The sequence below is a fragment of the Nannospalax galili genome, unplaced genomic scaffold, assembly GCF_000622305.1.
Source record: "Nannospalax galili isolate Female #2095 unplaced genomic scaffold, S.galili_v1.0 scaffold393, whole genome shotgun sequence".
NCBI lineage: Eukaryota > Metazoa > Chordata > Mammalia > Rodentia > Spalacidae > Nannospalax > Nannospalax galili.
This window is the reverse complement of record NW_008333371.1, coordinates 560,215-575,611: the sequence shown is the minus strand read 5'-3', so window position 1 is coordinate 575,611 and position 15,397 is coordinate 560,215. Positions and strand designations below refer to the sequence as shown.

At 39.6% G+C, this 15,397-nt stretch overlaps 1 protein-coding gene across 6 annotated transcripts in view; it reads right to left on the bottom strand.

Moving 5' to 3' along the window:
* The window catches only part of Rhobtb3 (Rho related BTB domain containing 3), a 59,107-nt gene extending 43,710 nt beyond the window's left edge, over window positions 1–15,397 (bottom strand). For 4 of the 6 annotated variants that reach the window (XR_003848709.1, XM_029561068.1, XM_029561069.1 and 1 more), the window contains exons 1-3: window positions 15,288–15,396; window positions 14,898–15,123; window positions 9,655–9,841 (exon numbers count right to left, since the gene is read on the bottom strand). Coding sequence is in view for 5 of the 6 variants with exons in the window: in XM_029561068.1 (XP_029416928.1) it covers window positions 9,655–9,841; window positions 14,898–15,123; window positions 15,288–15,289 (415 nt within the window). In the remaining variant the exon portion in view is untranslated. Of the gene's footprint in view, window positions 1–9,654; window positions 9,842–14,897; window positions 15,124–15,287 lie in introns of all 6 variants that reach the window. The other 2 variants (XM_029561066.1, XM_029561067.1) reach the window with 1 other exon arrangement.

Here is a 15,397-nt window from a genome sequence, read left to right as displayed (position 1 = left end):
ACCACAGCAATTCTACAGGAGATTTGGAGATCAGCAGGCCTATTAACAGTTCTTTTCATTGGAAGACCAGCAGCTGAGCCTCTGTATTTTTACATCTATATGGCCTATGGTCAGATGAGGGCCACACCAAGGCAGCATAACCTTAGGCAAAGCAGCTCCCATCTGTGGCAAGGCAAGCCTGAAAGACATTCAGTGTGTACCATTAGCCAACAAGCCTCATAACTAAGGCACTGTGTGGAATAGCCCCGAAAAGGCATTTGAGCAACTCCCCATAGCTGCACAAAAAGCAGGTTACCTAGTTACTGCATGTAGATGGAGCACATCTGTACATATATAGATATATATATATATATATATATGTATACTAAAGATATTTAGTGCACATGCACACTATATATGTGATCATGTAGTGTGTGTGCATGTGCATCCAGAGACACAAATGATGTAGCTAAATTGTCATTACTGAAGGTATTTAATTTTTTAGGGGCTGAAGGGATGGTGCAACAGTTAAGGGCACTAGCTACTCTTGCAGAGAACTTGGGTTCAGTTCCCAGTACCCATATAGCAGCTAACAATCATCCCTAACTCCAGTTCCAAGGGATCTGACACCCTCTTCTGGCTTCTGGGGCATTACACACACAGGTGCACTTCCATACATACAGGCAAAACACTTATACACATAAAATTAAAAAAATTTTTTTTAACATTTAAAGAGTAAAATCTTTTATTAATCCTTTCAGAGTTTCATACAATTGTTTTGATCATATTCTCCCTTTCCCTACCTCCTCCCAGGACCACGCCCACCTCCCTCCCTCCCTAACTTCCTGTTCTTTCTTTTTCTTTCCCCCTTAGAGTACAATATTTGTTGCTAAATACTCAGGTGTTGAACCTGCTCCCAAGTGTGGTTGGCCTAACAGGGGTCACACCCTTAAAGAAAACTGAAACCCTCTCTCAGCAGCTATCATATGTCAATAGCTCCTTAGCTAGGGATGGGACTTCCTGCCCATCTCCCCCACCATGCTGTGATTTTGTCTGGCTTGGGTTTAAGCAGGTCTTGTGCTTGGTGACACAACTGCTGTGAATGCATATGTGCAACTGCCCTACAGTCTGGAACATTCTGTTTCCTGGTAGTCATCCACCACCTCTGCCTCTGGCTCTTACAATCTTTCTGTACCCAAAGTTCCCTGAGACTTGGAGGGAGGAATGTGATAAAGGTGTCTCATTTAGGGTTGAGCACTGCATAATCTCTTACTCTCCGCATGTTTAATGTGTATGTACACCACAGTGTACGTGTGGAGGTCAGAGGACAACTTGTTGAGTTAGAGTTGGTTCTCTTCTTCCACCATGTGATTTCCAGGGATTGAACTCAGGTCCTCAGTCTTGACGGCAAGCATCTTTACCCACTGAGCCATATCACCAGCCCCTGAAGGCATTTTTAAGTTCAGAAGCCATGTATTTTCATCCCCTTTTTACAGTGAAGGAAACCGAGGTTCAGATCAGTTAGGTGACTTAGCCAAGACTCCTTGTAAGTTAGACGTGGAGAAACAAAAACAAAACTGTCACTGGTTCCATCTGATAAATGAAACTGACACTCAAAGACAGAATAAAAAATTGTTTGAATAAAAAAAAAATGGTCCCCCAAAAACAGTGATTAAAAAATTAAGCTTGGCTTCTTTAATTATGCCATAAATTCTAATCTGAGTTTACTTTTTCTAAGATGATTTCAGGTTTATGGCAAACTTTTCCTTTCATGTAGAATTTAGACTGTCTTAAAAAAGAACACACTGGCGTTTCTCATTCTACACAAAGCCTTGTAAACAGTGCCCCAATTTTCTGAAGACAGAGGCCTTCTTATAGCTACAAAGGTCTCTTCATGTGGCTGGAATGGGGTGGGCAGGTCACCTTATTATACTTTACTTCTGGATAAAAATTAAGCAAAGCCAGCAGGGCTTAGAGTGAAAACTGAACCTGATGTACAATAACGGTTAAAAGAAATCCTGATATGAGGAAAAAGTACATCGCAGTTTCAGTTGAGTCAGCTGAGTGGGGTCTCTGTCCTGTGTCTGTTCACATTGCTGAAGATAATTTCCTTCTGTTCACTCACCAAAAAAGAAAACTGTCTAGTCATTCTACACTATGTTATATAATTCTCTGTCCCTTCACTACCTACATATTTCAAGGATTTCAAAGTATTCTTTAGACTGGCTTTAGAGAATTTTGTTCCTAATTAGCTATTTTGAGATTCTAATCCTCTATTTTCCTGTATCCATCAGCTGTAGTTAACTTGAAAGATTCTATACAAAAGCAGACTTGAGTTATAGAAGGCTCAATAAAATGTCTCTGCATTCAGTAAATTTATATTAGGCATTTCTATTAGGAATAATTAGAGGATCCAAAATAACGTCCATGTGGCTCCTCCTGGTCAGAGTGGCTCTAGGAATCAGATTGTTGTCTTTTTTTCCCCCTTACATCTTACCTTTTAAGATGTTATTATAACATGTCTATGTTTTTTAAAGCAAACAATGTAATCCTGCATTCAAATAAAGGGTACTTCTTTCAAATAGTAGCTTTGGGAACTTGTAAGGTACTTGTTAGACTATTGCCATTGCTTAAAAAGTCCTAGTTTAACAATATACGATGCCATGAGAGCTTTAATAATAACAGAAAGACAAGATATCCATTTTCAGGAACTTAAAGCTGTGAATGCATCCTAGGGCCATTCTGCAAGCAACTTCTCCTTCAAAGACATATCCACTGTTTACTAAAACCCAAGAAGATTAGATGTTCAAGGTCACTCTTGCTGATATGGTGAGTTCAAAGACAGCCTGAGTTACATGAGACCCTATCTCAAACAAACAAAAAACAAAGACCCCAAATTTATACAGAGCCAAATATGGTGAAGGTACCCCCATTATCAAGCTAGGGTCAAATATGATGACACACATATACCAGAAATCTCAATACTCAAGAAGTTGAAGCCTGAGGACAACAAGTTCAAAGCCAGCCAGAGTCACACTGTGAGACCCCATCTCAAACAAACACATATATATTTACACGTATACACATACACACATACACCACCACCACCACTACCACCACCAAGAACAACAACAACAAAAGAGATGAAAACTGACTATATTTTCTGAATAAGATCTAAAAAGGTCTCTAAGATCATTACCAGGAGAGCACCCTGCTTCGTTGCATGTACTGTGAGGGATGAGATTGGGGGCAGCACTAAAGGTCCTTGAGTTGAACAGTCAGATTTAGTTCTGTAATTACATCTTATGTGCTCAATTATTTTCTCTTGTAACTGAAATTGATTTTCCTCATTTAAATTACTTATAAAACCATTTGTTCACTTGTTGAAACAATGTGTATTGAATATCTACCGCCCAACAAGCAACAGGGACATAAAGATAGAAAGCTGAAAGAGTCATTCAACCAGTTAAGACAGACATGACCATCAACATTTGCAACACAATATAGGAGGTACTAAAATAAAAGTATACAAAGTTACCATAGGAATAGAGGGCATTAACCCTGGTTGGAGGGGTTATGGAAGGGTTCATAGAAAAGGTAATGATTCCAAGATAAGGACAAATTTGCTAAGCAGATATGAAAGGAGTTGTGTTAAGGGGTACGCCATAAAAAGCACATAGCAACTCAACATATATTTCTACTTCTAAGATGGCAAGCTAAGCCCACACTGCCATCTCCTCTCCCTGTCAAAAGGAAGACAGTCAAAGGAATAAAGGAAACAGCAACAAAAGAGGAGTAAGGGATGGAGAGTTAGAAAGACAGAGGGTGAGGGGATTGAATATATAGCAACATTAAAAATCTAAAACAGGATCTCTAGACAGGCTGACTAGATTCAGCAGGTGGACAAGCACTGGGGAATGGCTGGGGGCGTTGACAACACAGTGGACAATAAAAGGGATGACAGAGTATATGGGCTTCAGTGGGGGGGTGGGGATGGGAGGGTGCCACTTGGAATTGTGGATATATAGATGAGTAAGATTGTTTGGGATGTTCTGTATGATATACACACAAAAAATCAACAAATAAAAAATGACATATTTGAGGAGGAAGCATAAAAATTTACTTCATGTTAAATAGTAGAGGTGATAAACATTACCTGTGAAATCTACGCAATGACTTCATATCCATACTCAGGTGCCAAAGATCTGAGTACAACCAACTATGACTAGTAATAATCAGATACATAGAGATTAGAGATGCAGGTGCAAACATCTAAGTGTTAGTAGCATTAAAAATGTAGGAAACAGCATATTTTAAAATGAAATGGAGATCTTCTTTAAAGGGTAAAAACTCATTCAATTTTATATCTTACAGGGTTTATACTGAGTTCAATATTGTGTAACTGTATTAACTCAACTGTGAACCTAAAAATTTACAGCCACTTTGGAAAGAGATGTATCTTTGCTCTGGAAATTGTTACTGAATATGTTAAAGCTGTAATGAAATGTTTCTTTTAATCATGTGCTCATTAAATAAATTTCAAAAAAAAAATCATAGATACCACATCAGCCCAGCACTAGGTATGCCTAGCAGAATGAAGGCAGACAATGCAGGACTGAAGTGGAACGGGACACCCAGAACACAAGTGGCCCTTACGCACTGCCACAATGTCAAGAGTGCTCACAGCTCCAAACTGGGAAGAGGAAGCAGTGGGAACCAACGGCAACTGGCTGGCGATTGACCAGAGCACTCCTGTGAAAGGAAACGGCTAGTCCTGCTGGACCCTGTGTACTCCCACTTCCACCCCAACCCCAGAGGAAAGGAAGGCACTGATCCAGCAGGGAAAGCGAAGTACAGAAGTTGGCAAATGAAGAGTTTTCTAACATCTGAGAAACAGCCACCTGAAACAAAATCTCATCAGACTTACAACGCCTAGACAAAACCCACTTAACATTCATCAAAACGGGAAAATTAAGCATAATTAATTATCTTGAGTATTTTAAAATAAAGTTACATCTTTGATTCAGGAACAAGAAATTATGAAAGATACAAGTACAGATTTTGGACAAAAGCAGTTGAAATTAAAATTTTAATTAAGTAGAGTAGCCGAACAGACCCAGAACTAATGTGCAAGCTGGAGAAAAGAGGCCAAGGACAAAGTAACAGAGAAACAAAGGGGTTGCTGGAATTGCAACATTTGGGAAGCTGGGGCAGGAGGATCATAAGTTCAAGGCCAGCCTGGGCTACACAGTGAGACCCTGGCAAAAAGAGAAGGGAGAGGGAGAGAGGGAGAAAGAGAAAAAATTCAGAAACAACAACAACAAAAAAGAACAATAAGAGCATCAGGAAAGATCCAGACGTTCCAACATCAGCCCATTGAGGGCCTGGAAAAAAGAGAAGAGAAAATGGCAGGATAGTGGTATCTGAAGCCAGAAGGTAAAAGACCTCAAACCAAAGAAAAGTATTAAATCCTTTAAAGAGCTTGATGTGGCAGTTATACAAGACAGGGGATTGTGCCCTACAACATTCTATAAACAGTCAGAAGCCAGATCACAAGGATTTTGTATTTCTGATAAGGATTTTACACTAGACTATGAATATAAGTACTGGATTAGAGTTAGGGTACAATGGGAATCTCTTATTTAAAAATAGACATCATCTCTGGCTCTACCCATGGAAAGGCATGGGAGGCAATGGCACTGCAATGATGAGCACCCAGAGCACAGAGGGTTAAATGCTGCTCCCCAATGCAAAGAGCAAAGGAACTGCTAGAGCAAAGGTGGACGTCAGGGCTAGGCAAAGTCTATACTGGACTTAGAGGACTTAAAACTGACTGAAGTTAGCCTGAAGAGGCTGTCTGTGGTTAGACCCAGGATCCTGTATCAAAAGGAACAATCAGACAAACAAATCATAAAATGTTGATTTTAAGCCAGGTCTGGTGACACAGTCCTTTAATTCCAACACTTCAGGAGGCAGAGGCACGCAGATCTCTGTAAGATCCAGGTCACTCTAGTCTACATAGTGAGTTCCAAGCAAGCTGGGGCTACAGGGAGACCCTGTCTCAAAAATAAAAAAATAAAAATAAAAAAGGTGAATTTAAAATAAGTCCCCATAAATCATGGTTCTTAAAGAAAGGTGGAGGGCAGATAGAAGGGGAAGATGTTTATAGAAGAAAACCAAATAAAGCATAGACGGAATGAAAGATTGCAATTTTATAAGCATGTTGATCACACCTGAAGGAGTTATGCAAAATAACGGCCAAAATTCTTTAAAATGTGCACGTCATGTGCCTCCTGAAAAACAAAGTGACTGGGAAGCAATTCTGCACTAAAGACATTACAGAGACAGGTTAAGTAAATGAGTGTACTATTTACATCTTGAATTGGAAAAGCATAGTTATAAATCACACTTATTAGAATAAGTAGGAAAATATAAAAGTGGGTTATAGTTTAAGTAACAGTATTACAGATGACACATTTGAGTGATGATCATATTATGGGTAAGAAGTGAGTGGTCTTCTTAGACGATGAATGTTGAAGTAATCAGGAGTGGAAATTCTCCATGTTTATAATTTAGTCTCAAATAATTCAGAAAAAAAAGTGTGTGTGTGTGCATACAGGCATGCACAAGCTTATGATTTCTGGGATTCAATGTTCTATTCTTGCTAATTTCCTTAGCTTTGAATTGCAAAATAAAAGTTAATGAAGAATGAAGCTCCTAAAGAATTCAAAGCACTGAATGTGCTGATCTGACTTGTATTCTTGCATGATTATTTTGAATTTATTTCAGAAAGAGGCAAACTAAAACCAGGAGGCCAGAGGCCAATTCACCAGAAAGTGGATGAGCTTAGGCTTCAAGGTCCTTTGCAGTTTCTTTCCAAATCCTTGGGAGAAAACTGAACAATGTATTCTTTCACATGGTCACATGCTTTTGCAAAATTTGCAAAATAAGATATATATTTGGTTAAGAACACTGTCTCTTTCCACTCTGAGTTGATTTTCCTTGAATGAGGCTTCAGAGGAACCATGGGCATTTTCTAGATGCTACTCAGGATAGCTTAACCTTAGGTTGAGAAAGCTAAACTCCTGGTTTGTAGTACTTCCTGGTACAGGTATTTGTTAACTGTCCTGGTATGGGAATAACTTTCAGAAATGTACCGACCACCCAAAGCGTACACTTACTTGGCATGAGCAACTACAATGCTGAGTTGAAATATGAACACACCATGAACTCTAGTGCCTGAGGCCAGAAAGATGCTGAGAGTGAAGACATTAGCAGAAAAACTAATTATCACTCTCCTCTCTCTATGGGAAATATCATAATGTAATCCAAATGAAGATATGACCAAAGATTTTACAGCCCAAGAGACAAAAGAAATTTTAGAGAAGCGGCAGGCTATTAAATAGAAACATCTTTTAAATGTTTGTAGCAATGACTTTTTTTTCAGATTTGTAATTTGTGTTTTCTTTGCTCATTATAAATATTTACCTTTCTCTGAATAAATAAATATTTACCTTACCTGAAATTGTCCTTGTAAACAATGGCCTAAAGTTGAAGCCCTACAAAAATATGTAACTTAGCCTTTTAGGAAACCAAAAAGGCCACCATGAAAGATTAAACGAGGGGTTGGAGAGATGGCTCAGAGGTTAAGAACACTTACTGATCTTCTATAGGACCCAGGTTTGGATCCCAGCACCCACATCAGATGGCTCACAACTACCTCTAACTCCAGTTCCAGGGGATCAAATGCCCTCTTCTGACCTCACACATTGGTACACATAAATTCACACATATACACAAGTAAAAACGTTAATACATCTTTTTAAAAAGAGATCAAATGACAAAGATTTGAAAACCAATGGGGATGATGACAATAAAATGATTTTGAGAGTTATTTAATGTAAAAAATCAAACAAGTTTCTTAATTGACTGATATGGGTGTTAGGAGGGAAAGGTAGGTCTAGCAAGGTCTATTCGTGGGTCAACAGAGAGGTCATGCATCATTCATTCAGAGGGACTTCAGTAAGCAGAGGGCTACACTCATGGAGACACAGGTCAGGGCTACAGCTGCAGTCAATCACCATGTACACAGAGACGTGTGCAGAGGAAACCAGGCCCATCAATGAGTAAGTTCCTGATTTGGGTATAGCACAAGAAAATCAGAAGCTGAAAGACAGAACAACACGGCGGTACCAGAAGCTGAAAGACAGAACAACACGGTACCGATGGGAGGAGTTGGTGGGGGGAGGCACCAGAAGGAAAGACAGGGGATTAGAAAAACAAAGAAACAGCAGCTTTAGGAAACGGAGAGAAAGGTATCTCTGGATAATTTCCCAAGACAGAGCTGTTACTAAAGTGTATCAAATGTGGCAAACAAGAATGTAACTATAAACCTGAGAACCTGGTGCAATCATGAAAGTTGAGGTGAGGCTGTAGGAAGCCAGGCTAAGAAATACAGAGAATCGGAGGTCAAGGGTGGGGAAGCTTCTTTTATTTGTAACTACTAATGCTAAACATGTATCTGCCCTCTGATCCAGCAATCCACTCCTTAGGGAACAACCCAGGCTCCTCAAAAGGAGAATGAGACATAAAGTATGGCAGACAATGAAACAATATAAAGCAATAAAAAGAGTTAACTACAGGTAACTACTACCTACTGTGCAATTCCATTTGGATAAACTTCAAGAATAGGTAAATCTAATAAATGTCAGAAGTCAAAATAGCAGCTACCTTAAGGAGTGGCTTAACTGCCTGGCAAAGAGGCCCAAGAAAACCCCAAGGAGCACTGCAAATGTTCTATGCCTTTACCTGGGTGATGGTGGCATGGATGCACGCATAAACAAAAATGCATTAAGCTGTATACTAAGATTAGTAAATTTTATATTCCTTACTTTGCTAAACCTCAATAAACACTTCTTTAAAAAGAATAAAAATAATCTCAGCACCCACACGACAGCTAACAACTATCCGTAACTCCAGTCCCAGGGGATTGGACAGCCTCTTCTGACCTCCGCGGGCATTGCATGACATGGGTGCACTTACCTACAGGCAGGCAATACACACATACACATAAAATAAAAATGAATTAAAAAAATAATAAAGATAAAAATTTAAAGACTACTTTACTACAAAATTAGCACTAAGAAAATCTACACAATACTACCAAGGTAAAGTGAGTCCTGAGTTGGCCTGGAACAGCCTGAGCCAAAGGAACCCATCAACCATGGAGTCATAAACAATCATTCCTCAGGCAGCACTGTCCTTGTTTTTGACTCACTTCTGGTTACATACCTAACAATCCTGTTCTCAAGCCTGCATTTTTCTATGGATAACCTATCCTTGCCCATGAGGTAGACCTTTAGACGGTCAACGAGATTTCTATGGCTCAAAGTCAGCCTAATATATTTTATATGTCAAAAGAACACAATTACTGACTATTGCACTACTGTGGAAGAGCAGTTTAAAGGAAGATTTCTTCACACCCATCAAAATCACAGCAGAAGTTTGTGATCCTGTCCTCTGATATCTTATTGCAGGCAAATGATGATTACAGCTGGCATTTAACCCAGTCATTTTGGGTTTTCAAAATAAAACTGTATTAAGCATTAATAAACTTAACTCTATTTAACATGGTACCAGCATGCTCATTACAAAAAAAAAAAATTAAGTACTTACCATTTTGTCTGGTACCAACAGCAGCAATGATTACTGGAACCGAATTTAATGCCCTTTTAATCACTGGAATATAATTATCCTTTACTTCATGGAATGAAAACTTGTCATTTACATTGTATTTGATCACAATGATGTCAGCACCCCCAATTAGGTTTCGAGAGGTATACCAATCACTGTCAAAAATGTCCTAAACAAAAATGAAAATATCAGCTTTTAGTTTATGTATCTTCAAATCAATCATAAAACAAATTAACAGATCAGTTCTAACTACAAAGTATTAGTTGAAATGTTTACTGTATGCTAATTTGGAGAAGTTAAAAAATTAGTTTAAATGGTAACTACATGAAATAAAAATGTCTAAAGCCTGCCAATTTATTTTAAAACTTTTTTATTCATTTAGCCTAGACAACTATGCCCTGACTAAACAAGATACTTAGAGAACTAGCAGTGATTGATTAAATGAGCCAACATCTTTCAACTATGTATTCTTAAATAAGCACTTTGCTTTAAATTATGCTGTTTTTAGTCACCTAGTGATTTCAAAGATGTAGTATTATGTATCCAACACAACAGCATCAATACAAGTAACAAAGCTTCATAGTACTTTCTGCGACCCACTTAGACTTCACAGGACTTTTTTGGTGTTCTGAATTGCAATAAACTGTAACTCCTGTGGCATCCCATATATTCTATACATTTAAAAAATTCACATAAAAATTTCAATTTTCTACTGTTTTGTATTGTTTTTATATATATAATTCATACATTTAGCTCATATAGTATTGGAAATTCAGGATGAACTTTTTTGTTCTGAAATTTTTATTTATATTATAGTTGGTAATAGCATATTCAGAATTAGCATCATAAGCAATTTATTATGGATCCTATTCCTGAAAAACTTAGTTCTTTGTTGTTTTTTTTTAATGTTTTCAACTTTGGGAAAACAGCAGTATAAAGAAAATGTCATCTTAATTTTACTGCCAAATATGCACATGTAGTTTGCTTTTCAGATCCTAGTTAACTATTAATCATTTCTTTCATGATTAATAGCCTTTTGTATTTATTTCTGGTATGTAACAAAGCTAGATTAAGGAAATGAGACATGGGCTGGAGAGATGGCTCAGCAGTTAAGAGCAGTGGCTCCTCTTGCAGAGGACCTGGGTTTGATTCCCAACACCTGCACGGCAGCTAACTACAGTTTATAACTCCAGTTCCAAGGGCTCCCATGCCCTCTTCTGATCTCTTTAGGCATTACATGACATGAGTGCACTTAAACACATGCAGGCAATACAGTCATACACATAAATAAAAATTATAAATAAGAAAAGAAGACAGCTAGATATAACTCACAGGTCTAAAAACTGGTGGGCTGTGAAAGTTTACACTTAAAATGTGAGTCCAAAACAGGGTTAAGAGTGTTCTAATCTGGGGCTGGAGAGATGGTTTCAGCAGTTAAGAACACTGACTGTTCTTGCAGAAGACCTGGGTTCGAATTCCAGCACCCACATGGCAGCTAACAACTGTCCATAACTCCGGTTCCAAGGGATCTGAGAGTCTCTTCTGTCCTCCAACAGTCTCTTCTGTTCTCCACGAGCACTGCATGACACAGGTGCACTTACCTACATTCAGGCAATATATGAGTACACATAAAATAAAAATAAATTTTTAAAAAATTGAAAGTGTTCTAATCTGCCAGTGAAAATATATGTAAGAGCCTTTAGCTCATGATGGAAATTTCTACAGGAATGTTATACAATGACACCCTTTTGTAGAGAGAACTTCCCGCCAGGGCCTCTCCCATCTCCATACCCTCACCTGTCCATCTCTCAATAAGCTCATTCACAACCAGTTACTTTGCAGAACTTTTAGACATGAATACGTTATCAAAAAGGAATGAGCAGAGCATATTTGCAAGGAGTTCCAAAGCAGCAGAAAAAGAAGGTACCCTGAACTATCAATGACAATTTTTGAACCTGGTTTAGGTTTAGGGTGTAAGGGATACAGGGTTGGGGAGAAGTGAGGAAGGACACAGGCAAAGATGAGAAGGCTTCCCAACACAAGTCCCAAACCACAAACTTCATTCAGTTCCAACTGCATCTGCTACAGTATTCAAATTCACAGCATGCAGATACAACAGAACAACAACAGAGAGAGAAGTCAGACACTAGGGATCAAAACAAACTATAAGACAGATTACAGAGCAGCCATTTAACTGAGAGGGCAAGACAGAAATAGCTGCTTTTCACATACCAAATGATTCAACATTCCAGAGTTACTGAAGAAGTATATGGGGAAGGGCATATTTAAGAGAAAACATCACGGGGTGGGGGTGTGAGGGGGTGGTTAAAGGGTTTGAGCATCTGTGGTATTGAGGATAAAACAACTGTAAATACTTTTATTTGTAATACAATTTTATTTATTTGTAATGCAAAACCTGCACAAGAAAATATGAATGTATCTGTATCACCTCACATTTTATTTATTTATTTATTTATTTATTTATTTATTTTAGCCCAGGCTGGCCTCAAAAATCACTATGTAGTAGAGGCTAGCCTTGAACTCATAATCCTCTGTCCTCCACCTCCCAAGTGCTGAGATTACAGGTGTGAGCCACAAGACCCAGCTAACCTCACTACTCTTTTTTTTTTCACAGACCAGGAAAAAAAAATTTAGAAAAGTGAAATTAAAAATATAATGTAACTGTACAAGAGAGAGGGAGGAGAAAATAAACTATAAACTACATCTAATGAATTTGAAGCATATTTATTTTAAAAGTGCTACCTTGGAGGCTGGAGAGATGGTTTAGTGGTTAAGAGCACAGGCTTTTCTTTAAGAGAACCAGGGTTCAGTTCCCAGCACCCACATGGCAGTTAACAACCATCTGCAACTCCATTTCCCAGGATCCAAGGCTGTTTTCTGGCCTGTGCAGGCATTGCACACACATGGTACACTTGTATATATGTAGGCCAAACACTTAAGGTGCCAAGTATATTCAGTAAGGAGCCAGAGCAGGGCTAAGGAACTACAGAAAATAACCAGGGAAGAAAAGCACAACTAGCTTATTCCAACTCCAAGGCAGCAGCAACACGGTTCTTCTCAAGCTATGTCATAGAGAAAACGTTCCCTGGGTTTCTGGAAATATGAGGGAAATCAATTTGTCTTCCTCCTTATAAATCAGTTCCAGGATTTTACTAGGGCATTATATAACACAAGACTTGGAGTCACATTTGGAGAATCAGCTCCATCTTTAAAAAAAAAACAAAAACAAAAACAAAAAACACTGAATATTTATACAAGTAAAGAGTTTCACTCTACTTGGTTGACGGGCTATAAAAGTAGCATCTGCGAGCAGTGCAATGTACTGCACTGACTGAATGGGCAAACTTCCCTACTGCTTAGTGTAAGTGATATAAGACTACACTAAAGTTATAATATACACTTTGTTTAACAGCTACCACTTTTGGAAGACCTACTCCATTGCAGCCTCAACACAGTACTTTATGCCTTGGCACAGCTCTAGGACAGACAGGGAAAATAATACTGCAAGAAGGTAAAAGGTTTACCAGAAAACACACTAAGTGGCACCATGGGGATCTGAAATCAGTTCCTTTTGATGTCAAAACCTGTGCTCATGAATAACTCTACAGTGTAATTTACTATGTCTTAACACTCATCTCAACCTAGAAAACTGTACCTGGTTACAAACTGGTTGTCACCAGAGTCTAGCCATACAAAAAGAGAATTTGAATAAAAAAACATGATAGTCAATTCACACCAAAAGTCCAAACTACAAAGGCTTATTTTATATACTTGGAAGATTTTTGTTTTGCTACAGACAATACACGAGATCTTAAGTACTGCTCTTTGCTCGATTAACACAAACAAGAAAGGGTTAACAGCTCAAATTAAAGCTAGAAACAGCAATCTTAACATCCTAATTCAGCTTTATGTTCTCTACCTTTATTTCATTAATGCACAAAACAAGGTCAACAGGATGTTGAACAAGAAAGCTTTAAAAAGGCCAGAAGATCTTTCAAAATAAAAAGGCCAAAAGTAGAAGTGGTTGGTTTGCCTGCATGGGCCCAGGCCCATTAAGTTCTCCTGGCTTGCCTTGAGTATCAGTACTGTCATCACTGAAGGCTAAAGCATCTTTGTTTCCAAGTCTGTAATTTATTTTAGCACATTAACATAAATTTCCTTTAACTAGAAATTTATATGGGCAAGTAGTATTTTCTTTACATAATATGGAAATCAGCATAAGAAAATTTTCAAAGTCCATCCTATTCACTTCTGTACAAAGGTTCCCCACAGCAGATTCAGGTTTTTTTACACTGCTGCTTCAATGTAAAAATCTCACAGAACAATGTGTGCCTTTTTTAGATACTGAAGTTTCTCTCTCTTTGTAAAACTAAAATTCACTCTTTAGCTGAAACATACATAACCAGTATCAGTAAGGAATCACACTTAAAAAAATAAGATTAAGTGAAAACATTTGAATTGTTATGTTCAGTGTACTGAAAATATTTGTCTGTGACTAGAAGCTGACTCCTTTGTCCTTTTATCAAACACGAGTCAGGCTAAGATTTCTTTCATTCAACTATCATAAATATTAAGATTTTTTTCAAAGTTCTAAGTAACATCGGTGGTATTCCCGTTTTATGAATCACTGAAAACAAAAAGCTAATACATGAGTATTTGCATTATTAAAATTAAAAACACTAATTACAATTTTTTTCAGAGGCTAACAGTCTACAAATGAGTCATTTAAAATTAGTTCCCAGTCCCTGGCCTTTCTCCCTCTCCTTACTATTTCTGAATTGTCCCAGGGAAAAGTAACTTTGCCTGTGTTGAGCTATACGAGGGCTGTATTTATAGAACACGAGTATCTCCCTATCCTGCATAAGGTAGACTTGAAAACACGATTCCTAGCCAGCGGAATTTAGTGACCCAGTCCCTTGGGGTAGGCATATCCAACTGTCAGCTGTCCACCAAGGGATAACCCACCGCCCCGAAACAGGGTAACTAACTGTTCGACATTCCCACTGGGGCTTTTTATCTTACAGGCGTGTTTTCTGACTGGGCTACCCCACCACCCTCACCCAGTGAAACAAAGGACCAGATTTTCCAAAAAGGTTTAAAACTCTCCCCAGGTACGATGGAGCACTTCCTTAGGAAGAACGAGGAGGAGGGCTACTGAAGCCCAGCTCCCTTAGCCGGGGCACCGGGCAGCCGCTGTCCCTTACCCAGACGGGACAGTCGTGCACCACGAGCTTGACGTTGCCGAACGCACTGGCCTGATACTCGGTGAACACCGGGCGCGCGACCGCGCTGGCCGCGTTCAGCAACAAGCTGCTTTCGTCCCCCGAGACCAGAGGGCTCCTCCCCAGGTAGGTGCGGATGAGCCCCGACGGCCGGTGGTCCTGGTGGAACGCGTCGCCCTCGTTCCCCAGCGCCACGATGTGGATGGACCTGCAGGGCCGAGAGGGGCGAGGGGCAGAGGGGCGCGGTGAGCACGGGTGCCGAGCGCCGCAGCCGGGCGGGGTGGGCGCAGCCGAGTGGAGGGGTGGGCGCAGCCCGGACGCCGGGTAAGCGTCCCGGACCCAGAGCGCGGCGGGACAGCGACGCGTACGTACATGATCGCGGGTCGGCGCGGCGCGGACACTCGCAGACAGACACCGGGCGGCGGCCTCGCGGAGCCCGGGCGGCGCGCTCACCGCAGTCCGCTCATCCCGGCCGCGGCCCC